Here is a 21,755-nt window from a genome sequence, read left to right on the forward strand (position 1 = left end):
GAGACTGGAGGGACCAGAATAAAGCTGGGTGCATTTGCTCAGGACCTATTGGGTGCCAGCCTGGCGCCTGTAAGGACTTATGACGCTGTTTTATCAAGAAGGGAAACTCAGGTAGAGAGAGGGGAAGATACTCCACCCATGGCAGGGGAGAGCCTGAGCTGAAAACCTCGTCTTGCTCAAGCTTAGAGCAGCCCCACACGCACCCGCCTCCAGCTTTTCACCAAAGCAGGTTGCTTTTCCTGGACTGAGAGTGTAGGCAGACATCTGTCTCCACCTCTCCCCTGCTCTCTCTCCTGTCTCTTCTCTTTCTCTGTCACTCTACGTATTTTTCCAGCAGTCATGAGGAGCACACAGGGGTCTGGCTTTGGCTCCCCTGATGTTGGACCCCTCCCCACAGCCTAACCCTCCCAACCCAGCCTTGTTCTCTGACCCCTGCAGAGCAGTCCGTTCCTTCCACCCACCAACAGCCTGCAATCAGCTCACCAGGACAGAGCCAAGGCCAGCAGCTGGGGCTGGGGGGAGGGCTTCTGTCCTCCAGGCCCCCAGCCAATGCCCCCCCTGCTGTTCCTCCTCCCCCAGCCTGTCCTGAGGCCCCTACTATGGCCCCCAGGGGTCTCTATCCCCTAGCCCTAACCACATTCATCCCCAGGTCACATACCCCTCAAGGTTCCCCATCACCCAAGTCCAGCAACAAACCATCCCTTCCACTGAAATCTTTTATTCATTCAACAAACATCCCAGAGTCTCCTCTTCGCCCACTCCAGCCCAGCCCCCATGGAGCCTCTAGGTTGGAGGATACAGAGTTAGACACAGTCACCACCCCGGGGAGCCCTAAGGTCAGAGGGAAGTATAAGACTGGTGGGGAGTGGTGGGAGCACATCAGAAAAGGCTGCAGGGAGATGACAGCTGAAATTCTGGGAAATGAATAAGAGTTTTCCAGGGAGGCTCAGTGGCAGAAAAGCCTCATGGGCAGTGAGAAGGTGTGATGGGGCTTAACCTGCACAAGCCTCCAGAAGTTGACTCTGTGTAGCTGAGAGGCCAGCACTATGGAACTGAGACTCAGAGAGGAGAAGGAACTTGCCCACTGTCATACAGCAAATAAGTGGCAGAACTATGGGTTCCAACAACCTCTGTATTCTGAGGCTCCTCACTCTCACCATGCTGTTCCCTCAGCCAAGAATGCCTTTCCCTCTCTCGACTGCCGAAAATCTCCTGTCAGGCTCCAGGGTCATCAGTGCATGACTCTTCAGTCAGGATAGAAAGGGCCCCAGTGTACAGGTGGGGAACCAAGCCCTGGGGACACTCAGGTACAGTTAGGGTGGACTGGACCGCAGGCTCTCCTGGCCCCTCACATGATCCCAGTCATACTTGCTCGCCCCAAAAATGAATTTCCAACCAGAGCAGCTGCTCTTGTCCTTGGCTTCCTCCAGTAAGAGCAAGAGGGAGGAACAGAAGCCTGAGATCATATATTTAAAGCTACATAATGTCCCTGATGGAAATGAGACAGAAAGACATCCTCTGAGAAGATGAGAAGATGAGAGGAGTTTAAATGTGGTCCCTCATTTCTGGGAGCAGGGCTCACCAGGCCCCACTGAGGCAGCTGTCTTTAATCTTTACAAGTTCCAAAGGCCACGAAGCTACTGTTACTTGGCAAGCCAAGGGTGCCCCCACATGCAATGTCATTTGACCCATGGAGTTCTCCATGAAGCAGAGGCCTAGAGAAGGGCAAGCTCCCTGCCCAGTGTCACATAGCCAGTTCATGGAGACCAGAATCATAGCCAGTCCATGGAGACTAGAACCCAGCAGTCTATGTGTAGGAGATGTAAAAATGACAGCGAGTGGGGTTCTCCCTCCAGACAAGCAAGGAAGGTGTGTGTCTCATGCCTCTCTGGCTTGAGACACTACCCCTGGCTTCCACTCCACAGCGCATCCAGCTGGGGTCCGAGGGCACTGAAAGTAGGCCGGTCTTGCGGGCTAGGAGCCCAGCATAGCTTCATGAGCTCATGAACCTGAGGGGGTGGGAGGAGACAAGAGGGTCACATGGGAGTGGTAGGAAGGACATGACCTCTGTTTAGTTTTAATATATACTTAAACTCCATCCCTCCCCTGCTCCAAAGCCTCCCATGGCTCCCTCTGGGTCTTAGAACAAAATCTCACCTGCTCCCCTGCCTCCCTCCCTCCATCGCCTCTTCTCTAGTTCCACGCAGCCACATCCACCCCCATATCATTATTTAAATACATCAAGCTCATTCTCACCACAGGGCTTTTGCAAAAGCTGTTGTATCCTCCACTGAGAAAACCTCCAATGAGAAAGCCTCCCCATGGGTGGGCTACTCCTCCTCCTCCAGGTATCACCCCCTCTAAGAGACCCTCCCTGAGCACCCTCCCCTGTCACATCTCCATGTTCATCTCTTTCCAGACACTGATTACCACTAGAATGTTAGTAGCTCCTGCTGGTTACTGGAAGAACACTGCTGAGCCCCAGCCCCAGCACCAGCCTAGCACAGTCGATGCTCCATAAATGTTATGGCATGAGTAAATTAATTTATAAATGACAACACATGGCAGAAACTTCCACAAAAGTTGTGGTGATACATAGTAAAAGTCTCCACCATTTTATTGAGCACTGACTGTATGCCAGGTTCTGAGTTGAGCACTGGGTGGAGTTAACTCCTCTGATCCTCCCCCCACTCTATAAAGCATTGTTATTCCCATTTTGGAGATGGGTAAACTAAGGCCCCGAAAATGTTTGTGACTTGCCATACAGTGAGAAGGCAGCACAGTAGAGACCAGAATCCCCAGCCTCATGCCCCAGCAGGATCTCTAAACTGAAAGATAACGTGGTGGAGAGACCCAGAGGGGCCAGCTGGCTTGCCCAAGACCAGAGAATGGGAAATTGAGGCAGGCCCTCCAGCGCTCACCTCTCCAGGGCAGGCTGGAGGCGCCGGCAGCCTCTGGCCCTCTGCCAGCAGGTCCAGGAGGCGGCAAAGAGCCGGGATATCTCGCTCACAACCCATCATCCGCAGGAACTCCTGGGGCCAAGGGAGAGCGCCCATGGTGAGGGAGGAGCATTCCGTGAAGGAGGGGAAGGGACTGCCCATGATTGGGAGGGTCCTCTGTGGTGGAGGGCTGAGGGGTCACGTGATTGAGGGAGAAGGGTCATCTGCGATAACGAGGGAGGGGTCTTCTGTGATGGAGGGGGCTGCCTTTCGGGGATGTCAGCACTAGCTAAGAGGTGGGAAGGGAGGGTGCTGGGGACCCAGACGCCGACTCACGGCGGAGGGGCTGCAGCTCTTGTCACTGTAGGTGAAAAGCTCGTACAGGACGACTCCGAAGCTCCAGACGTCCGACTGGCGCGAGAAGATGTTGTCTGAGAGGGACTCCGGGGCGTACCTGGAGGAGATGGTGCGGCCTTGGGGTGCGAGGGCTGGGAAAGGAGCAACCTTGGGCTAGGGGCGGTGTCCAGGGCAGGTGGGACTGTGAGGTCAGTCCCAGTTCCTGCTTGGTAGTTTCTCTGATTGAGGGATAGGGGTGATTCTCCAACCCTGTGGCCTGGCCGGACAGGACCTGGGGGATGGGGGTCAGGGCTGCCTTCGCTATGGGGAGAGAAGAAGCAGGGCGGGCGAGGTTGGGTAGGGGCGGAGCCAGTACGCTGGGAGGAGGTGCATATCCGGAGAGGGGCCCGGGCTGTGGGAGGGGCGGGGCTAAGGCGGACCAGGGATAGCAAGGAGGAGGGCCAAAGCCAGAACAGTGGGCAGCGTGGGAGAGGCCAGGGTAGTGGGGAGAAGCTGGGCCAGGGCGGGATTCAGGGAGCAACCGCAGCTGTGGGGCAGGGCCAGTGCCGAGGGGCAGATCAAGGTGAGAAGAGGGGCGGAGCCAGTACACTGGGAGGAGGGGCGGAGCCGGGGAGGGGCCAGGGCTGTGGGGAGGAGATCCTGGGCCGGGACGAGGTCCCCACCAGAAAATGGGGCTCTGGCCTGGCTCGCGGACGACGTAATAGTCTTTGTCCAGCGGCAGCAGCTTGGCGAGGCCAAAGTCGGCGATCTTGACGTGCGTCTCGCTCTCCACCAGGATGTTACGCGCTGCCAGGTCGCGGTGCACGCAGCGGCAGGAGCCCAGATACTCCATGCCCTGCGGACAGACATGGGATTTAGACCTCAGGATGACCTAGCAGAGGCCCCAAGCCTGACCTGGAATTCATCCCCAACCCCACCCCCTACTCCATCCTGCACTCCAGTACTGACCTTAGCCCTAACTCAACCCCGCCTCTAACCTGACCTAGACCCCAAAACTTCAACCTTCAACTTTACCCCACGAGTCCACGCAGACCCCTGCCCAAGGCAAGCCAGCTCGGCCCGCAGGTTTCAGGGCTCCCACTCCGCACCTTGCAGATCTGCGAAGCATAGAGGAGCAGGCGGCCGGCGCCGAGGCGTGCGCGGTGCCGCTGCAGGAAATCTCTCAGGCAGCCACTGGGCAGGTACTCCATGACTAGCCGCAGGCTCTGACGGCCTTAGGGGTGGGGGTGGGGAGTGGGGATGAAAAGTCACCACAGGGACCAACCCTGTCTGCTCTCCTCCCCGTTCTTCCTCCTGTTCAGAGTGGGACCATGGGCTCAGTATTGCTTTCTATAATGGGAAGGCAACAATAACACTTATCACTAACATCTCTTGAGTACTTTCCACAATATACATTGATTCATCGACACCTCATAATGACTCATTTTTCGGAGAGGGAAACTGATACTCAGAGAGGTTAAATTGCCTGCCCAAGGTCACCCCACTGCTAAGGGATAGAGCTGGAATTCAAACCCCTGACAAGTCTGGATCTGGATAAACGAGAGATTCCATAGCGCCCCTGCTGGTGTTTGCATACCACCCCAAAGCGGTACTGCAGAAGGATGAGGCTGTAAGGTTTGAAGACCACCATTGGGGGGGGCGAACCTGGGCCATAGCTGACACCACGGTACTTGACAATGAAGTCACTGTGCAGGGCTTTGAGGATCTGGATCTCCCGTTGGAAGTCCCTCTGCTGGTCTGGCCCACTGTGCTGCAGCTGCTTCACGGCCACCAGGGCACCTGTGTTGTCTCCCAGCGGGTCATAGCGACATAGTTCCACACTGCCAAAGTTACCCTGGGGGACAATGAGGCTGGTGTCCACGTGCCTAGGTGCTCCTCCGCCCAGCCCAGCCCAGCCCAGCCCAGCCCACCTCACCTTGCCCAGCTGTGAGATATACTTCAGGTGTCTCTCCTCAAAGATAGTAGGGTCCTGGCAGGCATAGAGCTGGGCGCCATTCCACAGCCCGTCACGGGGTGCCAAGGCACCAGGTGTGGGGTCCGAGAGGAGCTCATAGTCTGGGGGTCACAGGCAGTGAATGAGTAGGGCATTGGGCCCTGAGCTGACTTGCTATGTGACCTCTATCTGCATGTTTACCCTCTCTGTGCATTATGGCAGGGCCACTGCAAGCCAAAGGGTACTTTGCAGGGGCTGGAAAAGGTGCCCCAGGACCAAGGTAGTTCCCTTAGGCAGTGCACACTCTATGTAACTACACATGCCTATAAAGAGTGAGGGGCCTTCCCAGACTTCACTGATATGAGCCACAGTCACATGACTGAGCTCAAGCTAATGGGGGAGATGCGTTGGGTGCCCCTTCAGACCTGGCCCATGGAAACCTAGCATGAGACCCTCCACAGTCTCTTTTGTCTGCAGAAGATCCGTTGGAGACCTGAGGTCATGGAATGGGTGGAGCCACAAAGGGAGAGGTGCCTGTTGACCTGGACACTCACTGAATGTTTATTACAGCAGCTATCAAGGCCATGCTGACTATTAGTCATCAACACTCCAGTAGTGCCAGGAGCATAGGTTGGGCTCTCTTCCCACCAGGCCCAATATGACATGCCAGCCCTATCCACCCCGCCTGACCCAGGGGCACCTGACGTGATAAGGTTGTTCAGGTCACGGATGACGGCGCGGAAGGAGGGCCTGTGGCCTGGCTCGTAGGCCATGCACTGTTGGATCAGCAGGGCCAGCTCCATCCACTTGGGGGCAGGCAGTTGCTGCCGTTCCTCATAAAACTGGAGCTTCTGAGGGCAGGAGGAAGGGCTGGTCACTCCTGGTTCACTCTCAGAATGCCCCCAACACCCACCTATCTTTCCCAAGCTGGACTTTAGTCCACCCTTCTGTCAAAGGGGGGCTCTGACCTTGGCAGGATCCAGGGTACTGATTGGCATCGTGACACCACTGAACACCTCCCAGACTGTGGCACCGAAGCCCCACTTGTCAGCTTCCAAGCCAAGTGTCCGGGCCTCCTGGAGACACTCAGGAGCTACCCAGGGGATCCTGTCAGTGAGCACTGAGGGGTAGGGATGTCATCAGGAATTGCTTCCTTGCCCCACAAGTTCCCTCCCTCCTCCGGCCCTCCTCGCTTACTCTCCAGGCTTAGTACAGTGGGGCTGACACCGGGATCACTCAGCTTGATGAAGGGCGGGCTCCCCTCAGCCCCTTCCCGAGCCAGGAGCACCTTCCGGGCTGAGACATTGCCATGGGGAAGGCCTTTGTCCTCCTAAGAGGGCCAGGCATAGAGAAAAGCCAAGGAGGGTTTGATGAGCAAATATACTGGTTGGCAAACTCCAACACATCCTTCAAAGCCCAACTGATAAGGCTCACACCATACTCCAGAATCTTCCTTAGATTACTGGCATCCTGTATGGCCTTCTCTAGCCCACCCCCTATGACCTGTGTCCCTCCCCTTTTCAAACATTGCTCTCCCACTCTGCAGCTCCTCATTGCCTTCAGGATAAAGTCAAAGGTCCTCAGCCTGGCATTCAAGGCCTTTTGATATCCAGCCCTTTCTCATTCTTCCTATGAACTCTTCTACACCTGGTCTCCTGCCTACTAAACTGCCTGATGCACCCCAGACATGGAACATGCCTTCTCAGCTACGGGCCTTTGCCCAGGCTGTTCCCTCAGCCTGACATGCCCTCCTTCCTCTCTCTTCTTGATGAACTCCTACTCAACCCTCAAGGACCCAGATCTTTGGGAAGCCTTTCTCCCTGCCCAGCCTCATTGCTCATTACTCCCCAATGATATCCACAGATGATCAGCTGTCTCCTTCTCCTGCTCTTATATCTTGAGACCTGCACATATGCTGTTCCCTCAGTCTAAAATGCCCTCCTCTTCACCCTTGCCGAACTGCTATCCATACTACAAAGCCCACCCTCAAATCCCCCTCCCCTCTATGAGCAGAGGGTGGAGCAGGCAGAGAAGCACTCACCAGATAGTTGAGGGCATAGGCCAGCTGTTTGATCACCTGCAGCTTCCAGCTGGCTGGCACCAGCTGCCCACACTTGCGTAGATACGTGTCCAGTGCTCCCAGGTGTACAAATTCCTGCACCATGATGCCTGTTTGCAGCGCAGGGAGGGGCAGGGTTGGGAGGAAGGGCTGCATTGTGTTCAACAGGCTCTGCCCCCACCCCACCCTCAGGGGTCACTTGAACGCTCTGCTCTGACTGTTCCCTCCCCTGCACCTCCATCCTTATCCTAATCACCTCTCTACCTCTCACCTCCCATCTTCGAACTATCTGTCTGAAACACCTGGAAGGTTCTAAGCTCTCTCTATATCTCACTACCAGCCCTTAGCATGTTCTGTGTCTTCTGCCTAGAACACCCCTCTTCCTTCTCTTCCCTAATTCCTACTTATCCTTGCCTCCCCAGAACCACTGCCTGACCTCGAAGCTGAGTTATTGGCCTCTAACCACTCCTGGCGCCCTGTGCTATCCCCATCACACTGCCAGCCTGTCATGTTCTTTGCAGTGCACCCAGCTCTTGGCACATATTGGGCTGAACTGAACAGATGGAATAGAGGCTTGGAGAGGCAATGTAGCCCTTGCAAAGCTGCAGTGGGGGTACACAGTGAAGTGACATTGGAACCCAGGTCTCTCTAGCTTAAGATAGTTATAGGGCTGGGTACTGGTAGGAGCCTGGAGCTACTGCCCAAGGAGTGATGATTGAGGAGCATGGGCACAGGGTGATGGCCCCTATATGTGTATTGCTAATGCTGCCATGAATAGGGTCAGTGAGGCAGGGCAGGGGAGTCTCACTGTCTCCAGCCATGCACACGCCATGAAGCAACACGAGATGCTGGTACGATACTTGGCTCATCAAACTTGCTGCTTCCAGGAATGACTGGGGAGGTAAGGAGAGAGAAGATGCATGGGTTCCTCCTGCTCTGGGGTCTGACCAGAGACCCCAAACTTGCTGCTCACAATTCTGCTTCAGGAGGAGGCTGGCCCTAAACTCCTCTGGCCCTGGAGCCCACCATGGGCACACACAGCACTCTGCATCATGATTTTCTGATGGCATCTAGAGGAAGTCCTCACTGTAGTCCACTTCGAGTCTCACAGAGAAGTGGGAGATTTGGGGGTTGAGATGGGTTCAAGTCTTCCTCTGTGTGGCCCAGCCCCTCAGATGTGTCCATCTCTATCACTCCCCTCTCCTTTGTTCACTCTTCTCTGGCCCACTGGCCTCTTCACTGTTCCTTAAATGTGCCAGGCTCAGTCCTGCCTCAGGATCCTTGCACAGGCTGTTCCTGCAGTCTGGTGTACTCTTTCCATCTAAATTCCCCAACCCTTCTATATTTCATTGTCTGGAGATGCTGCAGCTACATTTCTGTGTTTTTAAACATCACAACCCTTTCTGCAGCCACCTCTGACCCCAAAGGCCTGGTCCGTACCCACTCACCTCCATGCAGTTCTTGTGTTTGGCATCCAACACCTTGAGCAGCACCTCTGTCTTCCGGGGCTCCCCATCCATGGCCTCGTGGCGACAGCCCCGGTAAATCTTCGTGAAGGATCCATGACCCAGGTTCTCATGCTAGAGGGTGAGAGGAAAACAGGAGAGGTCAGTAAGGGGCTCCCATGGATTTTGGTCCCTGCCCCCTGGCCTGATGAAACAGATCACATGCCTGAAGCAGAGGTGGACGTAGACCAGGTCTCTGGACTCCAACTGAGGTTCCCCCCCACCATTTCCTGGGGCCTCTTACCCACTCCAAGCTGTCAGCAGGTATCTTGTGAAATGTCATCTGACTCAGCTGGCATCCTGAGTGGGGCTGCACGGGGGATGATGTGGGTGGGCTGCAACCTCTCCGGACCACAATCAGGTTGGACTTTTCTATGGGGAGGGGGTGGAGGAAGAAAACCAGAGGTCAGAGGTGAAAGGCCAGTAAAGTTTTGCTCAATCCCTGTGTTAGCTTGGGGTTTCGCCCAGAAGCCAGCCCTGAGAGGAAGACTCCAGGGCACATGGTTTGTTTGAAAGGAGACTCCAGGAAGCCCCAGTGCGGGATGGGGGAGTGAGACAGAGAGGGAAGGAATCCTGCAGGGAGTGCCAATGAGCAACCAACGCTATGGGCAACCTGGTCTCAGTCCTTCTAGGGATTCTGGGAAACTCAGAACTCACACTTCAGAGTTGTCCCATCCATGGGGTTTGTCTGAGAGTGAAATTCACCCAGAGGAAGAGGTAAGAGATGGAGGGAGACTAAGTGCTAGTGACATCTCTCAGATTCAGCTGCATCTGGATCTAGCCATGCCTGAAGGTAGATCTGTATCCCACAAGCCAATAAATCATCTTTTCTCTCCTATACTCCTTTGACCTGCAGTTTCTGCTACTTGCCACACAAGAGCTGTGACAAACACAAAATGACAGGGCCCCAGATCGACTGCTCAGCTCAGGGGGCAGGATGGGCTCACCTTTGGGTCTAGGGGTGCAGCAGAAGGTAAGGTTCAGTGCAACCCCATCCACATGCAGCCCACCATCCCAGCAGGCTGCCAGGAGCTCTCGCAGACTACTGTGGGGTCGGCCAAGGCCAGCCAGGGAGTAGGCTCCTGTGGGGTCACACCGGATGAGGCAGCCCTTGTAATCAGGGCCCAGGGGGGTCTGCAAGGAGGAGGGGTCTCTGAGTGGGAGTAGACAGCCCCTTCCCCCTCACTCTCTCTTCCTGGATCCCCACAGGCTCATTTCAGTCTTCAAGCCTTTGCATATGCTGTTCCCTCCACTGAGAATATCTTTCCCTCCCATTCTTCAAGAAGCAAATGCTGACACATCTTTCAGGTCTCAACTTAAATCTTACCTCCTCCAGGAAGCCCTCCCTGCCCTGTTGGCTCCTAGGGGTGGACCGACCTGAACACAGACAGTGAGGAGGAAGCTGTCGAAATCCTGGGGGCTGCGGCGGAGAACGTAGGAGCCAGGAAGGGACCCCCCCATCTTGAGCTTGTTGATTGCAAAATCCAGGCTTGGGGAAAGGTGGAAGAAAACCGAGAGTCCAGGACAGAGAGATGGAGGCAGAGAAACCAAACCAGATATAGATTCTCATTCTGGTCTCTCTGAAGCCCTGGGACCCTCACCAGGTAACATTTCCTCCCTTACCTACCCCCTTATATAAAGTGGGCCAAAAGATGGGTTTCTGACTAGGAGATTAAACAAGAAGAAATGGCCCTTAGACCCCAGGAGTCAGGAGAGCACTTGACTCTTTCTTTGTCCAGGACTCCTGGGAGGCCAGGACATTGAAACATGGAGGAGAGTGACCAGGGTTCAGACCTGGGTAGCTCTGGCTATGGAGAATGGGCATGGGAGTCGGGTCCTTACGTGATGGGGCCATGGCACTGCTGCGCCACCTCCTCCAGCAACCGCGGCGGTGCTACCTCCTTGCAGAAGTAGTGCCGAGAGTCAACAGTCAGCCGGAAGTAGCCATCCACGAGCGCCACAAAGGACAACGCGGCGGGCAGCCCAGGGAACTCGGCCTCCTGCGAGGGTCCTTATCAGCACCTGCTGCGGTCCCCACCCTCGGGTAAGGTGGGAAGGAAGGGAGTCCAGCACCCACCAGGATCTGGTTGTCTGTCCTGGTGACAGTGACCAGGCGGTGCTCCCCGGCCGTGCCAACGCGTAGAGCCTGCTTGATGCTGATGTCCACGATTTCTGGAAAGTCGCAAAAGGGCTGGAAGACCTGGAAGGGCGGGGTAGGGCTGAGAACGGGGGTCCCGCTCTCTCAGAGCACCCAATCCACCCTGGAAGCCTGGACACCACCAATCTGTGACCATGAGCCCCGCCCTTCTCAACCCCTCCCATGCCCATTCCCAAATTTCTCTCATCCTACCCCTGCCAAACCCCACCTCCTTCCTTTGGTGAGTCCCCTCCCTGAGCCCCTCCCTCGTTTAGCTCCACTTTATGTCCCCGCCCCCTCCGTTAGTCGGCCTCCTCCTGCCATTAGCCCCACCAGAGCCTCGCCCACCCAACGTTCATTTCCTTTTCAGCCGCCCATTTTCATTCCCCTGACGCTCGGCTCTACCTCTCACAGGTAGCCACTCCCTGAGCCCTCCCACAGTCTCTCTCCTCCTCCCTTTGCCCCACCCTAAGAGCTCCCCCCCCCACCGCTCGTTTCCCGTCCCGCCCCTTCCAATGGCCCCACCCAGCACTGGATGGCACCTCCTGTTCTCCTGAACTCCAGGCGATGCCGCTGTCACCAGCCACGTGGAGCAGCCCCGGTGCATCCTGACCACCAGCAACCCCAGGGAGGCCCACGAGGAAGGTCTCAGCTGCCCTGGCCGGGTCCAGTCGCTCCAAGTCCATGATGTACTTGGCCATGAGCGAGTGCCTGTCAGCCTGGCAGGCGGCCACGCGGCACAGGGCCTGGCGTACAGTCCTCCGGATGCGCCTCCGAGTCACGAAGCTCAGGCCCTGGATCAGGTTGCGCAGGCCAGGGGGCAGGCAGGCCTTGTAGCTGCGAGTGGGGGGAGCGGGCCCTGAGTGTGGGAAGGGGTCTCCTCAGGGACGGACAGGGACACACACCAACCCAGGCTTTAGTGGAGGGGCTGTAGTGTGGCCTTCCTGAAGGGTATGAGGTGCACATGGAGAAACATCTAGGGACATACATGGGGGCAGGACCTCAGTGTGGGTTGGGCCAGTGGGGTCCACAGGACAGACGGGGACACAAGCAGGCCTTTTAGGGGCAGGAGGCAGGGCTCTGGAACCTCAGTGGGGTGTGGGCTGTGTTGGAGGGCCTGGGTCACATGGACACACTGCAGGCTTGTAGGCAGGGTGCTCCATGAGGGTCCTGGGCTCTGGGATGCCCTGGTGGAGCCACATTTGCTCATGCCTAGGTGGAGCTGGGTGCCACAGCCTGTCGGCCCTCACCTGACGGTCTTTAGCAGCTCCTCTGGCCGCTGGGCCTGCTCGCGGGCCATCCTGGCCAGGTCCAGCACTGCCAAGCTGAGACATTCGCCCTGCTCCTTGAGGCCAAGGCCCACGTGGAAGCGGCCGCTCACCAGGTCATTGCGGTGCTGGGGGCCGGTCACAACCCAACCATGAGCCCTAAGGTTGCCCTGTGAACTCCCACCCCTGGGCTGACCCCCCCATCCCTGGGTTGCCGCAGGGAAAGTCAGCCGAGGCCATCCCTGAGGTTGCTCTGTGGACTCCCAGCCCTGGACCAAGCCCCACATAGGTCCCTACCTGGGCGAAGAGGTGCTCCAGAACTGGCAGGTCAAGGATGGCACTAGCCAAGTCCTTTCGAAGCCCGAAGCGGTGACACTTCTCTAGCCCAAACCAGTTGGGGAAGTAAAAGCTAAGGGGGAAGAGGGGAGAAGCCTGGAGTGAGGATATGTGGGGGTAGCGGACCATGCCAAGACCTCACAGAGCCCAGGGTGTGCCATTGACTTGCCGTGTGACCTTGGGCAAGCCACCCCCTCTCTGGCCTCAGTTTTCTCATCTGTTAACTGGGCAGTGATCACGCCCCACCTGGGGCACCCACTGGGAGGCGAAGGGAGATGGTACATTATAGGATCAGTGTTTTAAACTCCCATTCCCTAAGCCCTCAGTAAAAGGCATTCCGTTCTGGTATTGTCTAACCCACACCTGCATGGGATGGGGCAGGGAGGTACTTCCTACCGGAGCCTGTAGACAAGGACTTGGGTGCCTGTGTCCTCCACGGAGAAGATGTGGCTCGGGGGGAACCAGCAGGACAGGTCCTCCGTGGCCAGAGCAAAGAGGGAGTGATACACAGGCAGGATGCCTGAGGGGATGCCCCCATTAGCGCCCTCCTGAGTCTCCCCATCTGTTCTCTGCAGTCCCACAGAATTCTTTGTCACCTTTAACTCTGACACTGTATCCTGCCCCTGCTCAAACACACTCCAGGGCTCCCTATTGCCCCTCAGGAGAGAAGCCACACACCTATCTGCTTCTCAGGGCCCCCCCACCTCCCCAGAGCACCTCCTTCCACTATACACTTTACCTTGAGGGATGACCAGCTGTTTTCCCTCTTGTTCCATCACACCTCTGACTCTTTGCACATGCCATTCCCTCTGCACCCTCCTCCCTTACCAAACTCCTATTCATCCCTCAAAGCCCCAGCTCCAATGCTGACTCGGATTGGCAGCTATTCTAGCTCCCAATCCAAGTTCCCACCCTTACCCATCCCTCTGGCCCAGCCTTTTAGGGACACACTCACCACTGGCCTTAGCAGCCCGAACACACAGCTCTTCAGCCGAGTGGTCCCCAAAGGAGAAGGATAGACGCTGCAGGGGTCCAGGGCCCCGAGGTGGCAGCAGCACATGCAGCACACCAGCCTCTGAAGATGAGAGGCTGCAAGAGCGCTGAGAGATCAGGGGTGTCTCCTCACTCGGAGGCACCATGAGTGCAATCTGCCTGGACAGAAAGAGGCAGCCCCTCAGTTCCGAGTAGAGAGGACAAGACTACAAAGCCTTCGGATGTTGGGGAGGGGACAGAGGTGCTTCTAGGTGAGGTAGGGACGGAGCTGGAGAAAGAGGAAGGAGAGAGGGACAGACATACACACAGCGAAAGAAAGAGATGGAGAGAGACAAAGAGAGGGAGAAAGGGGATTCTGAGTGTACAATGTGGATAAGGAGCCATAAGGCCCCAGGTGAGGCTGTGCTGGGGGTTGGAAGATATTCTACACCTGGATTTGTGTGAACTCACACTAAACACTCTTATCTTGTTCCAGGACAGACATCTCCAGTCAATCTGCAGCCTCTACACTACCTTCCAGTTCAGCCCCTGCCCCAGGCAGGCAGGAGCAATCAATCATAAATGTACAGATTTCCCATCAGGAAGCAGATGAGTACTAGCTTGTTTACAGGGATATGGGTGGCTGTCATTACCTGTGGGAGGACTCAAGTAGTTCAGAGTCTGGAGCTGTAAGCTTGTGCATCTGATGTGATTGTGCCTTGGGGGCAGACCCAGTCTGATAACTCTGTCAAGAGGGGTCTGTCTCCCCCTCTCCCCACCACCACCACCATCTCTGTCTTCGTCACTCCCACTATTGAGCTCCCCAGAGCATCTCAGGCCCCCAGAGCAGGAAGCCCTCCCTGGGATGGGCTTAGCAAGAAAATGCATTCTTTATTCACAGTATTGAACACCTGCCAACCTCACCTCAAGCTCTCTTGCTCTTTTGCTCGGTCACCCCTGGGGCCCTGGCTGGGTGGGGCGAGGAGTTGGCCTTTAAACCCAATGAGGAAAAGCAGGGGAGGTGAACAAGGTCCACTTAAACTGACCAAATTTAGAAGATGCAAAGAGAATATTGGGTAAAAAATTATGTTGCAAAATAATAGTAAGGGATGGAGGTGAGAGAAGACACAATTAATGTATTTTCAACGCACTAAGAATATAAACCTGGGGTTGGGATAAGTGAAGATCCCAGGCTCTGGATTCAAATCCCAGCCCGATCATGACCTGGCTGTGTGACCCCAGCAGGGATCCCACCACTGTGGCTCAACTCTCTCAGATGCGAAATGGGCTGATACCCCAACCACTTCAGTGGGATGGTCTGCTGAGCCCACCGAGAGGTGTCAACATGTCTAATCCACAGTAACTGGCCCAATCTTTGGTGACGTGCCCAGCAAGCATTCAACAAATGCCAACTAAACCAGACAGGAAGGTCCCCTGGCAGGGTGGTTTGGTGGTCACTTTCAGGGATGGAGGGTATGGCAAAGAGAGAACTTTCCCCTAGGGACACCTCAGTGTCACCAGCTCCCAGACCAATAATAAGAACATTCGCAGCCCCAGGAGCCCTGGTGATATGGGCCATTACTTGCAAAATTCTTAACCTTTTCAGTAAACCTAGTTAAGTCTTTTCTTTCCTCCTTTCTTGGGAGAAAAGTCCCTGTCCGTCAAACTTAGGTAATTCCCTTGACACTGGTGACTCAGGTTCCTCTGGCTATTGATGAGGATCATTGAAACTCAGCATTCTCCTTGGCCCATCATAAGACAGGAGTGGCTTTAAGCCAAAACAGGACCCTTGGAGTCCGAGGAGGGCACCTTTCACCCAAGTTCTTTTTTTCTTTCTTTTACGAAATATATTAGTCAAGCCTAATTTCCTTTACCTGCTTGATAGGCAAATCAATAATAGAAATGTACCTAGATATATAATTCAAGTAACAAGTTTGTATCTTTTTCCTGTCTAGAGACTGAGGCAGCACTTTAGCAGAAAACCCAAGACCCCGTCCTGACTAGGGCAGGCAGGGAAAGAGCTTCATGAAACCCCAATAAGCAAAGACTACGACCCTCCTCAGCAGGAAGCAGATACAGAAGAGACCTCACGCCCCTCGCCATCAATATTAATAAAAAGGGAGTTAATGGCTCTTAGATAAGGATTAGGCTGGAAAGTTAGGGGGTTTCGGGTCCTCCGGCAAAGACAGTTAGGTCATCCTATTCTAGAAAGGGTCCGCCCTAATCTGCCCACAATTAAGCAAGCCAGAAGCCTTTTGGGGGCTCAAAGTAACTCATGCAAGGAAACAGGTAAGTAGATAACTGGGTACTAGTTTCAGCCAGTCACTCGCACTTGTGCAATGAAGACCCCAATGACCTTCAATTCACCTGAGCCTCATTATACCATCATTATGCTACGATGCATATGCCCGGAAGTTCATTAATATCATTATAACAGACTGAATTCTGGGAAAGAACATGCGCAGAAAGCAAATGATGAGTCACTGGGTCCTGTCCATTTTAGTTGTCAATCAAGAAAGCCCACCCCTCTAAGAAAAATCACCACCCACAGCAAACAAGGATAAAAACCCCAAAGAGTTTGTTACTGTTCCTTTAAGCCCTTGAGCCTTTTGAGCTGCTCTTTCTTCTCTTGCTCTGGCCGCTTCCACAACTGGAAGTGTACTGTTACTTTGCTTTCCTTTCTAATAAAGCTATTCTTTTCTGCTGTATTTTGGTGTCTTGCTCAGTTCTTTGTTCGAGACATCAAGAGCCTAAACAACCCTCCAAGAGGGGAACCCCACTCTCCGGTAACACTGGGACCCCTGTCACTCCGCACAGAGGGGGCCACTGGCCTATTTCTAATAGCCAAACTTATCTTTCCTGTCTTTACACTTTTATATAAATGGAATCACACAGCACATCTGTTTAAAATAAATGTTGTGTTTAAAAAAAAAAAATGATCCTTTAAATATTGAAAGCGAAAAAAGGAAAAGTCAGAGATGAAAACTCAGGGTTCGGGGCCCAGAAAAATGCCCCTTTTAACACCAAAAGTCCCACCTTCCAGAATGGCTGGTCATCCTATGCTCCGGCTTGCGGCCTGGGAGGGTCTGCCCTGGGAACTGTTTCCCCAGAGGCACTGAACTCCCTACACCCCCACACCTGCACAGAGATTCATTCAAGTCTCAAGAGCTGGGAACATGAGGCCTCATTTTACGCCAAAGCTGAGGCCCAGAGAGGGGAGTGTTTGCCAGAACCCACGCAGCCAGCCGTTCTAGCTCATGTCTGTCCAGCAGCTTTCCTTGGAGGCCTGGAAGGCGAACTTGCCTTTGCTGTCACAGTACCCTCCATCTGCCCTGTCATCCCCAGCCAAAATCAACTACCCACTCTGCCCGGCCAGAGCCATGTGGCACCTCCAGATCTTACCTGGCAGGTGGGGACCCTGGGCCAAGTCGGGAGGGCAGAGCCGGTGGCAGTGGGAGGAAAGTCCCACTGGGTTCTTTCCTGTGCGGGCCCCTCAGCTTCCTGAGTAGCTGTCACTTACCGAAAGTCATGGCCTTGTAGGGGTGGGGGCGGGGAGGCAAGAGGGCCCAGCTGGGGAGGGGCAGAAAGTTCCGGAAGCTTGCACAGCAGCGGCCCTGCTAAGACAGGCTGCTGGAGACCCCCAGACCCAAGAGAAGGGGTAACAGCACAGAGGTGGTTACACAGGGGTTTCATGGGTTCTGGACTCACTCTCTGTGGGGCCCTGGCAACATCCCAGCTCCTTGGGCCTTAGTTTACCCATCCGTGGTATGTGTGGGTTGGGCACCCAGAAGAACTTCCCCTTCTGCACCCAGGGAAAGGAACTGGGCTAGATCTGCCCATGAATGAGGCTGTGAAGTTGCCCCAGACAAAGGTCAAGTTCTCCTTCCAAGTATTTCTCCCAGGAGACCCTGAGAAGGACAGAGCCCCTGCTGCGCACAGCGCCCTAAGCCTAGCCCTGCCTGGCAACCAGGCCTGCTCTTGGGAACACCTCGTCATCTGCCTGGCAGGGAGGCACAGGCCAGGGCTGGGAGGTGGGGGATGGTGGGTAGGGGGCTCTGCGCAGAGGCCAGGATCAACCCAGCTGAAATATGAGAGCACTCCTGGTGGAGGGCACCACATGGACAAAAGGTGGGATGAGTTAAGCAGTTTAAGGAGCCGAGAAGAAGCTGGTAGAGCAGGAAGAGGTAAGGAGAAAGGGGAAAGCAGGGTGAGCAGCAGAGGTCAGGTCTCATTGATCTTTTTTTCAATGCCCCTGAGGCTGTCATGATTGGAGGAGGCAGGAGACCAGGGCGGCGTCCAGGTGAGACCAGTGTCCTTAGTAAGATGCACAGCCCTGGAAGCAATTTGGGGAGAGATTTTAGAGGACCCTTTTATTTCTGTAATCTCATCACAAATCCTGGCCCCCAAATGGCTTGGCTATGTATTTTATAGACTTTAATTCAATCACTCACAGATACTTATTGGGCACCTCCTGTGTGCATGGTATTGACACAACAGGGTACAAGAGCAGATCCAATCTCTGACTAGTGGAGCTGACAGTCTTGTCAGGGAGATGACAACATACAAACTTATTACCTATGAATTGTTGCGGTGGCCTTTGGGGCCAGGCTTCTAGGAGAGACCCCCAAGTCTGGGAAGTCTTCCTAGAGGAAGAGACTTTGACACTAAAATCCAAAGATAGGAGGAAGAGACTTTGATACTAAAATCCAAAGACAGATCTGGATGTGGAGGTGTCAGGAGTTCCAGCAGAGGGTACGGCCCAAGCAAAGGCTGGGATGCTGGACAAAGAGTGTTTTTGAGAAGGGCGAGGTGGCAGAGAGAGAGAATGGCAGGGACACGGTGCGCTGAGACTTGTTTAGAGGCATCGGCAGGGCCTTGTGGTGGAAGGAAGGCATATGGGTTGCATCCTTAGTGCAGTGGGAGCCACAGCAGGCTTGTGGCAGGAAGCATTATGTGGAGGCTTAGCCATAGTATTTTTCTTTCACTTCCTGGGTGGCTTCAGCAGAGAGAAATACACATACATACATGCTCCCATCCTTTTCTCTGAAATGGAGACTCCTCCCTCCAGGAAGGACAGGGAGTCAGCCTCTAGGACCCTGACAACTGCGGCATTTTGAGAATGAGCAAGAGGGGAACAGGGTCAGGACAAATTCTCAGCCCCAGAGAGGGGCAGATGAAAGCTCCATGAGGAGGTTCTGGGGGGGCAAAGCCCAGGATCTGCCCAAGAACAAATTGGAAACATAAGTGATGCAAAACTTCCCAAATTTTCTGCTAGCAAAGAGCCCATAAATACAGTCAAAGAATAAACAAAGGAGACAGGTAAAAAGTTGAACTCACATCATTGATGAAATATCCTCATTATGCAAGCAATTCCTAGAAAGTAATAAAATGCCAGTAACTCAGCAGGCTGGCTATGAACCCCCAAATCACAGAAAATTAAGTACAAATGGCTCTTAAACTCAGAAAAAGATGCTCAGCCTTATAATAAGAGAAATGCAAATTAAAAGTACCATGAAAACTTATGATCATTTCCATGGATAAAAGAAAGGTTTGACAAAATTCAACACCTTGTTGTGATTTTAAAAAATCTCTCAGCAAACTAGATATAAATAAGAACTTCCTCAAGCTGATAAGGATCATCTACCAAAAAATCTACAGGTAATATTACAGTTAATGCGAAAGGCCAAATTGTGTTCTCCTGAGACTGGGAACAAGACAAGGATATCTATTCTCGCCACTTCTACTCGACATTATTCTAGAGGTCACAGCCATTGCCATCAGGCAATGTAGAAAGAGAAAAATGAGGATTCCTCTGCATAGATTCTCTCTGCATCAAAACATGAATAACTTGTTCCCCTGGTGGCCACTAGGGAGGGGAACTGGGAGCCATGATCAGCAAAAGTGGGAGACTTTATGTTTTTTACCTTTTTTGTGCCTATTGAATTTTGTATTTGTTAATACTGTTTCAAAGGTGAGAGTTTCATCAAAAAAGTAAACATATGTCACCACGTGAGATGGGAGAGGACATGGGAATTACCGGAGCTGTTTGGAGGTTGACCATGAACCAAAGCAATCATATTGTTAATGAAAATGGTGCACGGGGTGCCCACCATGGCTTCTTACACGTAGCAAATCATTTAACAATCTCCTAAGTGTGGACTGTGATCCCCATTTACAGAGGGGAAAATTGAGGCCGAGAGGTCACATGACAAGAAGGAAGCGTCTCCAGTTTGCTTTGGCTCCCTCTTCTCACAATATCCTATGATCCCCCTTATTAGGCTGAGCAAAGAAGGAGTCTGGCCCCCCGCTTGGGTGGGGGAGATGATGCCTGGAGCCTTCAGGACCCCAATCTTCATTTTATTTTTCTCCCTAGCACACATTACTCTGCTGTGGTGCGTGTTTTTCTTATTTATCTTGTTTTCATCCATTTGCCCCATTCATATGTCATCTCCCCCAGCACTGGAATTTGTGGTTGTCCTGATCACAGCTGTGTCCCCAATGCCTGGCACACAGTAGCTATCGAATGAATAAATGACTGAATGAATTCAGAGGAGACTTAGGAGGGCTGGGAGCAGGGACAATTGGGGACAGGAGGAGAGAGGGCAGGAAGCCAGGGTCTGGGTGAGATGGCAGCTAGGACACAGGGGAGTGGGTAGCCTAGGGGCATTTTGAGGACAAAAGGACAGGAGCAGAATTCCAGCCAGATGAGCACTGGAAGGATGGAAGTGCCGGTAGCCAAGATGCAAAAGGGGGTAAGCAGGATAGGAGAACATAGCTTGTGGTTTGAGGTACTGGACAAGCTTACCAGGCTCCAATTCCTACGTGGCTGGAGGCTAGGCAAGGACAGCAGGGAGGAGTACACCAGGGCAAGAAGGTGGCTTAGGGGCGCAGAGGGGGCCTAAATGTAAAAAAAAAAAAAAAAACCTTTCAAACAAACAGGCAAGCACACAAGTCCCTCCCTCCTTTCCAGCTGCCCAGCTGCGGGGTCATCCTGACCAAGGCCTTGGAGACAGGAGCACCAGGCCCCAAGGCCGTGCAGCCCTCTACACTTCCTCCTCCTCCCTTCTCCCTTCTACTCCTCTGCCCTCCCTACTTACCCTGCTCTGACCCCTCTCCTGCCCTCTCAGGACTTGATTTGGGCCCCAGGCCCTGCCCTGAGTTTCCCAGGACCTCTTTCCGCTCACCTGTTTACTCTCCACAGTCTAAGGAAACCGAAGCCCTGGGCCCTGAGTTCACGCACTAGGGAGGGTCACAACCCCAGGCCTAACAATTATATGACATTTAAATCTCACAACAGCCCCACCAGCTTGGAACTACCATTAGCCTCGTCTTACAGGCAGAGAAACTGAGGCCCAGAGCTTCAATGCGCCACTAAACTTTGAGTCTGCTACACACCAGTGTCCCGGCAATGGGCCTTGGCCAGGCAGAGACAGTCGAGGGCTCGGCTGCCACCTAGTGGATACTCGCGGCACCTCCGTGAGAATGGAGTTCCTTGTCGCCTGGCCTTCCGCACAGGGAGAGCAGGAGCAAGACCACAGATAAACATAATTCTGTAATTATAAAAAAAACAGCATAAATGCTCTGCTTCTCCTTTTGTCTCTTAACTGACTTAAAAAGCAGTTGTATAAAAATGTGTTGAATTGTATTGGGCCTATAACATATAGAAACGTAATATATTTAACAATAACAACACAAAGGAGGTGGGGAGAGCAAAGCCGTATTGGAATAAGGAAATGACACCAGGCAGTAACTCTAATCCATAAAAACTAATGAAGAGAACCAGAAACGTGAAAGGAGAAAATTAATATAAAAAAAATCTATAAATATATACTTGCTTTCCTTTATTTTCTGATTCTTCAACAGACATACAATTGTGTGGAGTAATAATTATAACGATGTATTGTTGGGTTTGAAGCACGTGAGGACGTAGTATGTATAACAATAATAGCACAATAATAACAGCAATTGTACAAAAGGGGAGAAGGAAATAAGATATATAGGAGTCACATTTCTATATGTCATTAAAATTAAGGCAGCATAAATCTGAAGTAGATTCTAAGTTAAGATGTATATGTTCAGTGCTAGAGGAACCACTGAAGAAATAACTCAAAAAACATAGTAAAAAAAATCATTAAAGGAATTAAATGTTACACTAAAAAAAGTCACTTTATGCAATAGGAGGCAGTAAAGGAAAAAAGAAACAACAACAAAAAAGACGTGGGACACATAGAAAAACAAAAGTAAAATGG

The 21,755-nt window shown here is 53.3% G+C and overlaps 1 protein-coding gene across 5 annotated transcripts; it reads right to left on the bottom strand.

Moving 5' to 3' along the window:
* Positions 1-702: 702 nt before the first annotated feature.
* JAK3 (Janus kinase 3) lies at positions 703-20,898 on the bottom strand. Of its 5 annotated transcripts, XM_039867824.1 has the most exons (25): positions 20,691-20,898; positions 20,312-20,404; positions 13,490-13,686; positions 12,931-13,054; positions 12,496-12,607; positions 12,181-12,326; positions 11,473-11,767; positions 10,871-10,993; positions 10,636-10,793; positions 10,171-10,282; positions 9,741-9,927; positions 9,038-9,165; positions 8,737-8,868; positions 8,097-8,181; positions 7,271-7,398; positions 6,427-6,559; positions 6,198-6,349; positions 5,930-6,080; positions 5,212-5,351; positions 4,941-5,130; positions 4,385-4,509; positions 3,959-4,131; positions 3,276-3,393; positions 2,922-3,032; positions 703-2,009 (listed from the first exon to the last, which is right to left on the bottom strand). In XM_039867824.1, the coding sequence occupies exons 3-25, from the start codon at positions 13,671-13,673 to the stop codon at positions 1,902-1,904; spliced, it is 3,315 nt and encodes a 1,104-aa protein (XP_039723758.1). In that variant the 5' UTR covers positions 13,674-13,686; positions 20,312-20,404; positions 20,691-20,898; the 3' UTR covers positions 703-1,901. The 5 variants fall into 5 exon arrangements, 4 of the variants coding, with proteins under 4 accessions (XP_039723758.1, XP_039723757.1, XP_039723759.1 ...); XM_039867823.1 differs by lacking the exons at positions 20,312-20,404; positions 20,691-20,898 and adding an exon at positions 16,909-17,061; XM_039867825.1 differs by lacking the exons at positions 20,312-20,404; positions 20,691-20,898 and adding an exon at positions 16,909-17,056 and having other exon boundaries at positions 13,490-13,682.
* Between the last annotated feature and the right edge of the window lie 857 nt (positions 20,899-21,755).

The sequence above is a fragment of the Pteropus medius genome, unplaced genomic scaffold, assembly GCF_902729225.1.
Source record: "Pteropus medius unplaced genomic scaffold, Ma_sr-lr_union100, whole genome shotgun sequence".
In the NCBI taxonomy this organism is placed as follows: domain Eukaryota; kingdom Metazoa; phylum Chordata; class Mammalia; order Chiroptera; family Pteropodidae; genus Pteropus; species Pteropus medius.

Bases quoted from the DNA above. Each gene is read 5' to 3' on its own strand.
- JAK3 (XM_039867822.1), bottom strand. From the start codon at position 16,562: ATGACCAGCCATTCTGGAAG. The intron at 11,768-12,180 runs GTGAGGGCCGAC...CCCCACTCGCAG, and splicing joins GAGCTGCTAAAGACCGTCAG to CTACAAGGCCTGCCTGCCCC. The intron at 9,166-9,740 runs GTGAGCCCATCC...CCCTCCCCATAG, and splicing joins CTGCACCCCTAGACCCAAAG to AAAAGTCCAACCTGATTGTG.